The sequence below is a fragment of the Podarcis muralis genome, chromosome 17 (assembly GCF_964188315.1).
Source record: "Podarcis muralis chromosome 17, rPodMur119.hap1.1, whole genome shotgun sequence".
Taxonomy (NCBI): Eukaryota; Metazoa; Chordata; class Lepidosauria; order Squamata; family Lacertidae; genus Podarcis; species Podarcis muralis.
This window is the reverse complement of record NC_135671.1, coordinates 8343223-8357605: the sequence shown is the minus strand read 5'-3', so window position 1 is coordinate 8357605 and position 14383 is coordinate 8343223. Positions and strand designations below refer to the sequence as shown.

General features: G+C 50.4%; 2 protein-coding genes across 2 annotated transcripts in view; one reads left to right on the top strand and one right to left on the bottom strand.

Annotated features, from left to right (window-relative positions):
• Positions 1-13889, bottom strand: part of MFHAS1 (multifunctional ROCO family signaling regulator 1) — a 53560-nt gene extending 39671 nt beyond the window's left edge. The window contains exon 1 of the mRNA XM_028711744.2: positions 10220-13889. Within this exon, the coding sequence (XP_028567577.2) occupies positions 10220-13547 (3328 nt within the window). The 5' untranslated portion in view covers positions 13548-13889. The remainder of the gene's footprint in view (positions 1-10219) is intronic.
• LOC114587982 (low-density lipoprotein receptor-related protein 2-like) overlaps positions 13600-14383 on the top strand; it is an 85990-nt gene continuing 85206 nt past the window's right edge. Inside the window, exon 1 of the mRNA XM_077921620.1 lies at positions 13600-14139. Within this exon, the coding sequence (XP_077777746.1) occupies positions 13600-14139 (540 nt within the window). The remainder of the gene's footprint in view (positions 14140-14383) is intronic.

The window sequence follows — 14383 nt, the reverse complement described above, 5'->3', positions numbered from 1 at the left end:
GAGCTAATGGAAACAGCAACTGGCTAGGGAAAGGGGGGCTTCTCTCTGAAGAAAGTGTTTTTAAGTTTTTTCTTACTGTGAACGTCTTTGCTTATAAAAAAAACTATATATGTTATGTATTAAATATATTGGCTTAAATGTAATTATGCAAAGGATTTAGAAATTTAGATTCTTATGTTAGATTCTTATTTCATGGAGTCATGGAATCATGGAGTTGGAAGAGACTACAGACCCTGCCGGGCAGGAAGCACCATCGGAGCGCTCCTGACATATGGTGGCCGAGCCTCTGTTTAAAATGAGATTAAAAACCATCTGGTTTGTAGGGAATAGGGAAAGAGGGGCCAAAGGTTATCTGGTAATTAAGGTGCCTTGTAGAGGTTAATGGCTACTTGTTTGCCATTTATAAATAGAAGAAAATATAGCTCTCTGTCTCCCATAAAAGGTAATAGGAAATGGGTGTATCTTTTGTGATTGGATATAGCAGGCAGCCAATAGGAATTTCAACCAGGCTGATTGGACAGATGCAGCCAAAGGAGGAGCAAGGGTGCTGGGCTGAGGGAATATAAGTGCTGGCCATAATGGCAGGAGGCCAGGCCAGAGCTTGGTAACCATATACCACTGTGCCTCTCATTTATTTGTCTGACAAATAAATTATTATTTTAATTTCTCTATTGCTGCGTTGAATATTTCATTCCAGCTAAGCGTTAACCACAAGCAGGGTGCTACAATACTACTGGACTGACTTCCAGGATTGTGTTGTGTTTATCACTTTAAAGTAAACATGGAAGTTGATGTTCTAAATTGGGGAACATTATGCCAAAATATTTTTAACTCTATGATAATACTGAATTTAACATTTTAAAAAGCTATAATACCTTTTAATCTGGTCTTCTTCATGACACTGTAGTTTGTGTAGGATCAATTATTTTGACATACCTGAGAGGCCTGTACCATGTGATATTTGGAATGTAGATTAGACTCTTGAAAACTAAGAGATTTTCTTATCAGTATAGCTCAGTGTCAGCTTTAGACCTCAAAGCAGCATCTTTTAACATTACAGGATGAGCATTCTCCTAGATATTTTTAGTCCATCTGAATGGCACTTCGTACCACTGGAGCTCTTCTCCTTTCACTCATAGTGGCATTTGCCTATTATGGAGGCTCTTTGGGGAGGTTGAGTTCTTCTGCCGCACCATGCCTCTTCCATGAGAGGCAGCAAAACACTTTCGAAGAATATGTTTCTTGTATTTCATAGTCAGCTCTCTGATGCAATGGCTGGATTCTTGAGTTCTGAAGATTGAGATGAGCTATATAGTGTGAACAACTTCATTGATTGCTTTCATTTGGGAGAAAACAGATGTAGCTTCTCCTAAAGATGCAGTTCCTCATAAATTTAACAAACAAAAGTAGCTTCATCAAGGCCAATGCTGTCTCCCCACCCCTCCATTGCTGTTGTATCTGAACAAATTGTGAGCACAATGCTCTAATTCAGAAACGATCACAACTGTTGACAATAATGTCTCTATCTCTCAACAATCCTGTAACTTTGCACCTCAAACCTGCATGTTTGATACCTCTGCATGTTGTTTTGATACCTGCCCAGGAACCCTTTTTGCAGGTAGAAAAACAATTCAGGTTGAAGGCTAGGCTAGAACCTAGCTTTCTCCCTTATGAGCTAGTTTCCTAACAATCAGATCTCATTCACGTTTACTCAAGAAATAACTTCACTGATTTCAGAAGGATTTATCACCAAATAAGCATGCATAGGACAGCAACACAAATTCAGGGAATTGTTTACAGAAAATTTTATTTGAGTCTCAACAGACCCAAACCACATAAGCATTCACTAGAAAACGATCTGCATATTTCAAGAGGGGTGTTCACAAGATTGCATGACTTTAGCACAAATTAATTAATCTGGAAGAAACATAAACCCTAAATCCTACGCTTTTAGTCACTAAATGGGATTAGGACCATAATAACCATTCCACACTTTACAGAACTTTCTCAAAAACCACTTAACCAATCAGTTAACTCCTTAACCCACTCCTCTTCCCATAATCCGGGTGACTGGGGAGATCCTGGAAGCTGCACTCTTTGCATCATTTAGTGACTCAGACAGCATGCATTAGATTCTTTAGTCTAGAATATATTCAGATGCACAATGAGACAATTGTAAAAAGACAGCAATGCAAATCCTCAATGGGGTATCCAAGAGAGTCTCTGAAATGTGCTTATCTCATCGGTAATCTTCTGCATGCTCCTTTATTGTCACATCACGCTGTCTGGTGTTCTTAAATTCACAACCAGAACCCCAAGTTCAACATAAAAAGCTCAGGCCTTAAATAAACGCTAAATTAGGGGGTCTTTTTAACATAGAAGATCATTCTTAATCAGGGTGCTCAAAATAATTTTTGTGACCATTTCCTAAAATCTTCACACACACCCTGCCCCTGGCCCCATTGGCGAACATTCCAGTTGGCGAATATGCTTTCCCCACAGTGACCCTATCATGCAACACTGTTCCTATAGGGCAGTGCTAACTAACCTGTGGCTCTCCTGTGGCTGTTGGACTCCAACTCCCATAAACCCCAGCCAGTATGGCTAACACATCAGGGATAGTGGGAAAGAGAGTTCAACAACACTAGAGGGCCACCAGTGTTCAAAATTCATTTTGCAGGTGGCTATTGGCCGCTTGTGACCAAGCAAAGATGCCCGTTCACCAGGATGGCACATGACGTCACCATCTGGAGGTGCATGCCTGGGGATCCTTGGATCTTGACTGTTTACACATGCTAGCAATGCATCCTGTAAGATGTACTGCGTTTTTCGCTCTATAAGACGCACCAGACCACAAGACGCACCTAGTTTTTGGAGGAGGAATACAAGAAAAAAAATATTCTGAATCCCAGAAGCCAGAACAGCAAGAGGGATCGCTGTGCAGTGAAAGCAGCAATCCCTCTTGCTGTTCTGGCTTCTGTGATAGCTGTGCAGACTGCATTCGCTCCATAAGACGCACACACATTTCCCCTTACTTTTTTAGGAGGGAAAAAGTGAGTCTTATAGAGCAAAAAATACGGTATATTTTATCTGCACAGAGTAAATTTCAGGAACCAATAACGCATATTGAAAAATGTGACTTTTGAGCTGTCTGGCCCCAAAATGGCAACCAGGCATTCCATTTTGGCGGCTGTAACCCTGGTTTAACAAGCCATTTGGTGCCTAACTTTTATATCTGAGTTTCTAGCACTGTTAACCACTCCCTGCTCTAGGGTTTTCTATACTGCAACACTCCAATGCCACGTAATAATGGCTCCCCAGAAAACAGTTTTTAAATGCAGCACCAGCTTTGAGAATACAGGCTCCTCTCCAAGTGATTTCCCTTGCCTCTTTCCCTTGTCAGACTTAACCGAGGTTTAAAGTCACCAATCCAAGCACAACCCTTAATATAAACTATGGTTCTACCATAAACCTGAAACAGAAACCATGACTTTAAGTGGATTTGTAAACCATGGTTGGCACTAACCGCTGGGCTTCACTACAACCAACTGCAAGTACAGTAATACAGTGGTACCTCTGGATGCAAACGGGATCCGTTCTGGAGCCCCGTTCGCATCCTGAAGCGAACGCAACCCATGTCTGCACGTCACGATTCGCCGCTTCTGCGCATGACGTCATTTTGAGCGTCTGCGCATGTGCGAGTGGCGAAACCGGGAAGTAACGCATCCCGTTACTTCTGGATCGCTGCGGAGCGTAACCCGAAAATGCTCAATCTGAAGCGACCTCAACCCGAGGTAGGACTGTATGTAGTCATGCTCTGAATCGTATTTTTTCTTCCTTCTTTTGAAAAGGAAAGAGGAACACATTTCCAAACAGGGTGATAAATTCAGAACGAAACAAAGGGTGTCTCACCAGCTGAACTATTTAGGCCTGGACCAAACATATATGAACTTCACCAGTCTCTTCCCAGGAGGGGGAGTTCCTCTGATCCTGCAATCTGTAACCCTTGAGGAAGGGCTTTAGCTCACTGGCAGAACATGCACTTTGCATTTTAAAAGCCCCAGGATTCAATCCCCAGCATTTCCAGGTAAGGTAGGAAATGTTTCCTGCCTGAAACCCAGGGAAGTTGTTCCCAGTCTATGTCGACAGCACTGAGCTAGATGTCCAGTGGTTTGACTTGGCATAAGATGGCTTCATCTGTATGTTTTTAATCCAATGATGAAGGTGACCTGAAAATAGCAGAGCCTTTAATCAGTATCCTCTGGGCTCAGAGGGCTCGTCTTGTCCTTGAATGATTGCAGCATGGTTCACATTTTCAGTAGTTTGCATATACTTAAAACTAAAATCTTGTTTAGCAGTTATCTGCAGAATTATTAGTGCCTGGGTGCAATTTTTGTATCTGTCAACAGAAAGCCAAATTGGAGGGGGCACCCATTTCCAAAAGGAGAGGGATAATGAACTTTGCTCACAAACAGATGCTCATTTTCTTTATGGAATGATTGGCTTGGTTAACAAGATACTATAAATTTAAGAACAGCAGGAACATAGCAATGGGCTGAAGGGATTCTTAACTGTATTTTCTCAGTTATTGCCCCTTGTTATCATTGGTGTCTCTGTCACAGTCAATACAGTGGTACCTCAGGTTAAGTACTTAATTCGTTCCGGAGGTCCGTTCTTAACCTGAAACTGTTCTTAACCTGAGGCACCACTTTAGCTAACGGGGCCTCCCGCTGCCGCCGGAGCACGATTTCTGTTCTCATCCTGAAGCAAAGTTCTTAACCCGAGGTAATATTTCTGGGTTAGCGGAGTCTGTAACCTGACGCGTATGTAACCTGAAGCATATGTAACCCGAGGTACCACTGGACTCAGATTGTGACCACCCTGAGGGCAAAGAACTGTCATCAGTGTCATACCTCATGTTACGTTTGCTTCATGTTACGTTCTTTCAGGTTACGTTCTTTCAGGTTACTACCCAGAAGTACCAGAAAAGGTTACTTCCGGGTTTCGCCGCTCGTGCAGAAGTGCTGAATCGCGTTTCCCGCATGCGCACAAGCGCCAAATCTTGCTGCGCACCTGCGCAGATGTGGCGCTTCAGGTTGCACTATTTTCATGTTGCGAACGGGCTTCTGGAATGGAATGGTGCTCTCTAAAGCACCCAGTACATTGATTAAAAGTGAAGGGACACTGACCATTAGGTCCAGTCGTGACCGACTCTGGGGTTGCGGCGCTTATCTTGCTTTATTGGCCAAGGGAGGCGGCGTACAACTTCTGGGTCATGTGGCCAGCATGACTAAGCCGCTTCTGGCGAACCAGAGCAGCGCACGGAAACGCCATTTACCTTCCCGCCGGGAAGAGGTACCACTGTATTGCTCACTAAAGCACCCAGTACATCGATTGCCCTATGTTAAATAATGACAGGCAAGACATTAAAATAATGACTGGTTGAGCAACAGCTGGGTGGAGTGTGCTGTTCATCACCAGCAATGTTAAGAAACTGGAGGAGGTGGGAAGGAGGTAAAGAGGATCCTGGAAGCGCTTCCAGCTTGCATATGATTTTGCTGCCGCTAGTCATTGCTCTGGGACGCAGGTGGCGCTGTGGGTTAAACCACAGAGCCTAGGACTTGCTGATCAGAAGGTCGGCGGTTCAAATCCCTGCGACGGGGTGAGCTCCCATTGTTCAGTCCCTGCTCCTGCCAACCTAGCATTTCGAAAGCACGTCAAAGCGCAAGTAGATAAATAGGTACTGCTCTGGCGAGAAGGTAAACGGCGTTTCCGTGCGCTGCTGTGGTTTGCCAGAAGCGGCTTAGTCATGCTGGCCACATGACCCGGAAGCTGTACGCCGGCTCCCTCGGCCAATAAAGCGAGATGAGCGCCGCAACCCCAGAGTCGGTAACGACTGGACCTAATGGTCAGGGGTCCCTTTACCTTTACTAGTCATTGCTCTCCTACTTTAAGCTGTTGAAAAAAGGTGCCGGTATTGTGTATCGGCGCATACCACCAGGAAAAAAAAGCACTGAGAAGCACAGAAAATCTACCAGACATTGGCTGCTCTCTCTCGCAGAATCACAAGACTGCTATGGAGGAAACTGTGAAGTCCCACCTTTTGGAGACAATATAAAAGAACTTGCTGCATCAGATTTGCTATGGGCAACCCTGACTGACCCTGTTATGTTGACAGCAGAAACTCTAACCTACGAGCTTCACCCTGCAAATCAACAAGGGCCTAGTGCAGGGGTCTGCAACCCGCGGCTCCGGAGCCGCATGTGTCTCTTTTACACCTTTGCCGCGGCTCCGGGGCGGATACTAGCGAGGGGAGGAGGTGCATTGTGCGCCCCAACGCTCCCCACTGTGGTGGGCGCTGTACTGGCTGTGATGTCGCATGGGGGCGGTGCGTGCATTAGTCATGCACCGTCCCGACGTCACCTTCCTGGTTTTGTGGCTCCCAGTTTTTCTTTTCTTCGGAAACGGGTCCGAGTGGCTCTTTTTGTCTTAAAGGTTGCAGACCCCTGGCCTAGTGCATTAACAGATGCAGGAAAGAGCAAGCTTTATGTCATGAATCTGACCACTGAGTCCTCTGAAATGACTTCTACTGGTGCTTACTTCCAGGTACGTAGAAGCAGCAGCAGCAAGCCAGGTCAAAAACTAACCACAGTCTAAGAAAAACGCAAACGAGCCAAAACACACATTTGAATAAGAGTGAAATTAACTCATCCCCCCCTCCCTCCATCTTTATGAAGTACATTCCCAAGTACTTTGTTGAAAGAAAAGTCCCATAAACACATTGCTTATTAAGGTCAGAAGTTTGACTTGATTTTATGCCAACATACGCTCCTCCTGCCAAAAATACTCTTCCGGCGTTCTGACTCAAGTCTGCATTACTAAAGCAGGAAAGTATCAACTGGTTACACACAAGTAATGAATTCAAAACAAACCATCATCAGAAAGTCTCCAGCTATCACACTGAAGAGAAGCTGTGAGTCACCACCGCAACCACAATCTCTTTGTGTTAGCTGTCCCCTCGCCTGCTCCCACAATTGAAACCTAGACTAGGGGAGGAGAGCGAGGCAGTCATTTTGCAACTCTCTCTTGCAGTGAGTGACTCAGAGTCAGTCTTTGCTGGGGCTCAGAGGGGACCACAACAGTGGAAGTAGCTTTCATAATTAAGGAAGAAATCATTCCAGCAAACCAGTGCATCTTTTTTTCTTCTTAATTGCCTCTCTGCATAAAGGTCATTTGCAGTGATGCAAACTTTCCGGAAAAAAGCTTGAATTGGGAGACTTTTCCTAGGGCAACGTGCTCTATAAAATTTTCAGTTTTCACCCCAAAAAATTCAGATGTCCCTAGATAGTGTGTTCAAATCCAGCATGTTTATTTTTCCTGCATTTAGGAAACAAAACTGAAAACTAAGAAACTGTCAAGTTTCAAATACTGTTTTTTCAAATGTTGTGTTTTCATTTGACATCCATTCATTGCTGCTAATTTATTATTTTTCTTATTGTTTATTTTTCCTGCATTTAGTAAACAAAACTGAAAACTCTGAAACCATCAAGTTTCACATATTGTATTTTCAAATATTCTATTATCAGTTGACATCCATTCACTGCTGCTAATTGACTTATGAAATATAATTTTTTCCATGGAAGTCTGCTGGGGTTATTTTCTGCTCCACATCACTGGCTAGTGTCATAGCGGGGAAAAGAACCCCGGACAAGTTTATCCAAAGAGGGCCTGAATGACTTTTCAGTGGCTCCCTGTGAATTCTATGGGGATAAAGCAAGCTAGAATACAGTTAAAAGGAGACTAAACCTGAACAGTTTTCAGGATTGCCGGTGTACGACTCCACAATAGCTTGGGAGGAATTCCATGTTGTTGTCCGTATAGTAAAAGCTATGGTTTTCCCAGTAGTGATGTATGGAAGTGAGAGCTGGAACATAAAGAAAGCTGATCGCCAAAGTATTGATGCTTTTGAATTATGGAGCTGGAGGAGACTCTTGAGAGTCCCATGGACTGCAAGAACATCAAGCCTCTCCATTCTGAAGGAAATCAGCCCTGAGTGCTCACTGGAAGGACAGATCGTGAAGCTGAGGCTCCAACACTTTGGCCACCTCATGAGAAGAGAAGACTCCCTGGAAAAGACCCTGATGTTGGGAAAGATTGAGGGCGCAAGGAGAAGGGGACGACAGAGGACGAGATGGTTGGACAGTGTTCTCGAAGCTACCAGCATGAGTCTGACGAAACTGCGGGAGGCAGTGGAAGACAGAAGTGCCTGGCGTGCTCTGGTCCATGGGGTCACGAAGAGTCAGACACGACTCAACAACAACAACAACAAAATGGCTCCACCAGTGCAAACATTTCAGCTTGCCCAACAGACCAATCTCCCCTCTCTGTCCTCCATGCTGTTCTAGTTCTCCAGACACCCCAGAGCTGATCTGGGATGGCACCCAGGGGCTGGAGGGAGCCCTGTTTCACTAGGGCAAGGTGATCCAACACTTAACCTTTGAGGCCTTTTTGGCAGCCCTTGGCAAGATTTGATGCCCTTTGTACCACCTTCCCAAATCCGGGTAAGCGATATGCTGGGCTTTGGGAAGCTGTCAAATTTTGGCCTTGTTGGGGGGAGCATGACATGGCAAAGTGTAGCCCGTTGGTTCCATACTCTTGCGGCCCACTTGGTATGAAAAGTTGGACCGCCCTGCACTAGCAGAATGTGTTGCCCTGGCTCCCACGAGCACACCTACATAGCTGGATCCGGCCCATTATCTTTAAGATAACTGATGCGGTTTGAGAGAGGCACAGCTTCCCATAGAGGGCACCCCCAATATCACCTCTGGTCAACATTTGTATTGAAACAACACAGAAACCTACCAGACTTGAGGGGAAAGGGGGGGTGAATATACATGCCATATGCAGTAACCCTTCTTGTTGGCCACTGTCAACATTAAGAAACCAAAAAAGCAATCACCTCCACCTAACGTTTTCCCCACTTACAGGCAATTTTGACGAAAATTCAAACATCAGATATTATTTGGGGTTTTTCATCTTAAAAGCCAACGATTGAAACACATGCCCTAAATCAATTTGCTTTTCAAGTAAAAGTATTCCAAAGTATTAAGAATACATCCACATACTATTCATCAGGTCTGCACAACGCACAGGCCCACCAACCATCCATTGTGGCTTTCCCAAGTCCCCCCCCCCTGCCCCCCCCAGCCTGCTTTTTTCAATCCTCAGCATTTAGTCGCAGGCAGGGGCGGGAGTGGTGGGCGGGCAGGGAGAATACCAAACACTTGGCTGGCCGCAATCTACGGTTGCTTTTGGAGGCTTGTTAAGATTCAGAGCCTCAACATATGTGAGCACACACATGCTGCACGCATAGGAAGTTGCCAACCTGACTGAAGGAAGAACAGAATACGGAATCTAATGGAGAAACAAACATGAACTCTCTATGAAAACACATACAGGAGCCAGCAGAAGTAAATCAGTTCCTTTGGCTGTTTTGTACAGCCAAAGCTGCACAAAGGGAGGCAGAGGGGGATTTTTTTCACAATGCTCCTTGCTAAACACAGCAATGGGTGGGAACAGATGATCCTCTGACCAAGTGACATAATTGTGACAAGGGTGCATGCTGCTGACAAAGTGAGGCTATAAAAATACGCCAGGTATCACTGTTATTCGGGCAAGATGAAGACAGCCATTTTAACCACGTATCTGTACCTGATGTTCACAAAACACCAACTTATCCCTTGACTGGAGAATACGGATGACTAATATGCTTCACGGCAACAGAGTTCGCTGGGGTGGGTGGGGGTGTATTCTGTATGGACTTATTTGCACCACCATAGTAAGAATTTCACCGCCTACATCAAAGCGCAGGTGAATCCTCTATTGTTCTGCCAAGCGCCGAGGGAGAATTTGACATTTTCAACCCTGACCAGAAATCTGGGGGGAACAGAGAAGTGCAAAGATTCCTGGCTGCTTGGCAGGATGGAACACAGAGCACATACAGGTAAGCAAACATATCCTGGGGTAACCTCTCTCACCTGGCAATAGTCAGGTTTCCAGGTGAGATTACCTGCATCACGGCAAGCAGCTGCGGAAAGACAGCTTGCATCTATCTATCCACCCGCTTACGAGGCAATTACATGTGCACACTTGATATTAACCCAGTAGCGCATGCACACACACACACAAAAGAAACACCTGAGCATTAAAATATTCTTACCTGGGAAAGTATGCGGGTGGGGTGACCCTCTTTTAAGGCACTTGGAACAGAGGACATGCACAGTATAGTACAGGCCTGGCCATTCTTGAAGCAAGACATTCAGTTCTTCCACTAGTGGGGTTATGGCTTGCCAGGCTGTCCATATATTTGGTAAGGATGCATGACTAGCGATAGACAAAGTATCTGGCTGCTGGGTGCCTTTGGCAGGTCTATAACTGACTACGACAGGTACCTTCCCCCTGTAGGCATAGATCTGGTATTTCCCATCAGACCGCTGAACCACGTGGCTGTTGATCTGGACGCTATAGCGGGAGAAGAGCCCCGGGGGGAAGATGAAGGGGAAGCTGTACTCAATCTGCAGCTGTTCAGCGACAAAGGACTGCCCACCCAGGTTGGAGCCATTGATCCACGCCTCTGCGTGGGGCATCTCGTTCTTCACATAGCAAGGGAACTTGTACCATGCCGTCGCCCCGTTCAAGGGCTTGGACTTGGGCTTGTTGACGCAGTAGCAGAGACCCATCTTCTCCAACAGCTCCAGGATCAGCTGCAGGTCCTCTCTGCTCTGGATGTGGGGTTTGAGGAGCAGGCGAATGACATGGGCGGGGAGAAGCCCGTGGAGCAAAAAGCCTTCCACGTAGTGGTGGAGCTGCGTGGCCTTCAGCTCGTCCACGTAGGCATTGCCAAGCAGTTTCTGGAGCAAGACCGCGGCATCCCGTTGGCAGAAGACGTTGAGGATGTCAATGAGCCTGGGCAAGTTGTGGAAAACGTATTCCCGAAGGGTGAGGTGCTCCTCAAAGTACAGCAGCTTGCCGCTCTCGTGCAAGTAGGAAAGAGCGCTCTGGAGACGGTCCTCCGTCAGCCCTGCCTGCAGGCCGAGCCGAGCCGAGTCCCACCAGCTGAGCCACAGCTGCTGAGCCTGCGGTTGGAAGTGCAGCTCCTCCAGCACCTGCCAGGACCTTGGCAGCACCCGGTGCAAATTGGGAAAGATGTCTCTATGCTCGGCTACCGAAAGGAGCTTCTCTCGCAGGCGGCGTACCTGGCAGCAATCCCAGCAGCTGATAGGCAGCACTGGGGAAAGGATTTGCGGCCGGTGGTTGAGCAAATACTGGAACTGAGCTTTCTTGCGCCGCAGGTTCTTGTCTGACACCCCGTAGAAGGCGACGTGGGGGCTGGAGCAGCGCAGGTCGAAATCCTGCCCCAGGGCTTCGTCTACCTGCTGGGCCAGACTCTGGAGGCCCTCGTAGTCGCACTTCTCTTGCCGGGAAATCTGGCGGTGGATGTCTAAGCACTTCTCTTCCACCTCCCGTTCAGCGCACAGGTCAGCGTGGGTGCCAACCATGCACACCACGGCATGGGGCACCTTCGCCCCCAGCCAGTGAAGGAAGTGCCCCACGGAGGGATAAAAACACTGCGGCACATAAGTGCTCAGGTTCACCACCAGCACATAGAGGGCTCCCGGAGAGAGGAAGAAGGGCTGGATCACGTCGTAACTTGGGTCTCCCGCCAGCTCGTACACAATGAAAGTCAGGCCCCTTTCCACATCTGCAGTCCAGTCGGTCACCTCGATGCCTTTGCTGCTGCCTGGCAACCCTGCTGCGTAGGGAGCTGGGGGCATAATGGGCCGTAGGGGAGGGTAATATCCTAAGTGCGCCTCCCCATTTATTTTTGGGGACGGGGCCAGCGGAGCATCGTCCTGCCGCTCAGCAGCAAAACATCCCACCTGGGTCTGCCCAGCAGCTTTCGGGGAAGGGTAGAAGAGCATGTCCCACTGCTCACTGGAGATACATCCCAAATGGGAACATTTCAGGGTCGAAGCTGGCAATGGGGAAGCCCCTGGCTGCTCGACAATGGGGCGACGGTGCGGCTGTGCTTTGGGGGAAAGAGGCTGAGGGGGCAGGTCTCTTAGGGTCTGCATGAAGCACCCCTTGGTCCGAGCTCTCCCAGCGTCCTTGCAGGCTGCAGCGAAGGACAGCTCTCCATGCCCTTGTCCCTCGTCCTCGTCCTCCACGAGGCACTTCCTCAGCAGCGTCTTGCCTGCGTTTTTCAGGCCCATCAGGACCAGCTTGAGCCGGGGCTTGAGGGCAGGCTGGGAGTGGGCCAGCTCCTGCTGGTAGGCCGCGATGTAAGGGATGCCCTTCATGCAGACCTCGTAGGGTGGCTGAATCAGAGGGTTGTCCTTGATCTTCCAGAGGCTGATGCGGTTGAGTTGGCCAAAGCCCTCGGGCAAGATGGCGATCTGGTTGCCCTGCAGGACCAGCTCCTCCAGGTGATGCAGCTGGACGATGGAGTCGGGCAGGTAGCGGATGCGGTTGTTGTCCAGCCACAGGGTCCGCAGCTGGCCCAGCTGGCACAGCCCAGCGGGCAGCAGGGTGAGCTGGTTGCGGCTCAGGTACAGCTCTTCCAAGCCAGACAAGGCCAGCACAGCTGCGGGGAAGTCGGCCAGCAGGTTGGAGGAGAGGTTCAGCATCTTCAGCCGCTGCAGGCCGCCAAACCCAGCGGGCAGGCCTCTCAAGCGGTTCCCGTCCAGCATGAGGCTCTCCAGGGCCCCTAGCTGGCACAAGCCTTCGGGCAGGGCAGCCAAGCCTGTGCCGCTGAGCCACAAGATCTTCAGGCGCCGCAGGGCGGCGATGCCCTCGGGCAGGGCCCGCAGGTGCCGGTTGCCGGAGCAGTCCAGCTCCTCCAGGGAGCCCAGCGCCAGCAGCGCCGGAGGGAAGGCGGGAAGCTGGTTGTGGTCCACGTCGAGGGCGCGCAGCTGCTGCAGGCGGGCCAGGGCCTCGCCGGGCAGGCGGCTGAGGCGGTTGAAGCTCAAGTCCAGCTCCTCCAGCTGCCGCAGCTCGCCCAAGGCGTCGGGCAGCGCTCCGTCGCCGCCGGCGCCCAGCTGGTTGTGGCTGAGGCTGAGCTTGCGCAGCCCGCGCAGCAGCGCCAGCGCCGGGCCGTCGTCGCGCAGGGAGCGCAGGCGGTTGTGGCTCAGGTCGAGCTCGGCCAGGCGGCCCAGGTGCCCCAGGGCGGCGGCCGAGGGCAGCCTCGCCAGCCGGTTCCTGCGCATCGAGAGCACGCTCAGGCTGCTGCCCACGGCGGCGCACAAGCCCTCGGGCAGCTCCTCCAGGCCGCGCCCGCTCAGGTTCAGCGTCTCCAGCGGCGACGGCGGCTCCGGCTCCTGCTGGGGCTGCTGCAGCAGCGCGGACTTGGGCTCCGGTTCTGCCTGCGGGCCGCTCTCCTCCCGGGAGCCCAGCTCCAGCTGCCCGAGGTCGCTCCGCAGCTTGCCGGCGCGCAGGGCGGCGTCTCGCCACAGCCGGGCCGCTTCCTCCGGCCGCTCCGTCTCGGCCATAGCGCCGCCGCCGCCGCCGCAGTCCTTAGGGCGCACCGAGGCGAGAGGAAAGATGGGCCCGGGCACCAGCGCCGCCGCCGCCGGGCTCCCCGCCGCAAGCCGGGCCTCGCCGCTGCAACGTAGCGCGGGGCTTCGCCATGGAGGAGGCTGCGCGCCTCTTGCGCTAGGCAAGGCTGGCGACCGCAGGGATGTCCCGTCCGCCGCGCCTCTTCCTCCGCCGCCGCGCCCGGAGGAGCATCCTTTCTCCTGGCCGGCCGCTCCCAGCAAGGCGGCGCCGGCGGATTCCCGAACCGGGACTGAGGGGAGGAAACTGGAGGAGGTGCCCGTGGCGGCGGCGGCGGCGGCAACAGCAGCGCCGCCCCTCGGCGCGTCAGTGCACGCCTGGTCGGAGCCGCCCTTGCAGGAGGAAAGGGCGCGCCAGCCTGGAGCGCAGGCTTTTCCTCGCTTCCCTTTGCTGCCGGCTCGCCTCCATGAACGAGGCTCGCCGTCCTCACCCGAAGGTGGCAACTCCGAGGGGCCAAGGCCCCTTAACACCCCCATAAAATATTTTGGGGGGCTAGCCCCCCAGCTGATGCTCACTGCCATTCAAATGGTGTATCAGGATTTATGTTGGGGGGCAGGCTTTATGTGGGGTGCAGAACCTCAGTTAAGTATTTTTATTGATTTAAGGGGACAGCTGCCCCCCTGCTCCCCCTCCTGGCTATGCCCTTGCGTGTCCTATGATTGATTAGGTGGGGTGGGGCTTATCTGCTCCCCCCCCCCCATATTTTATTCAAGTTGGCATTCCTGACGTCACCTAAGGTTCAGACCTGAAGGAAGCCGGGGTGTTCCGGGGA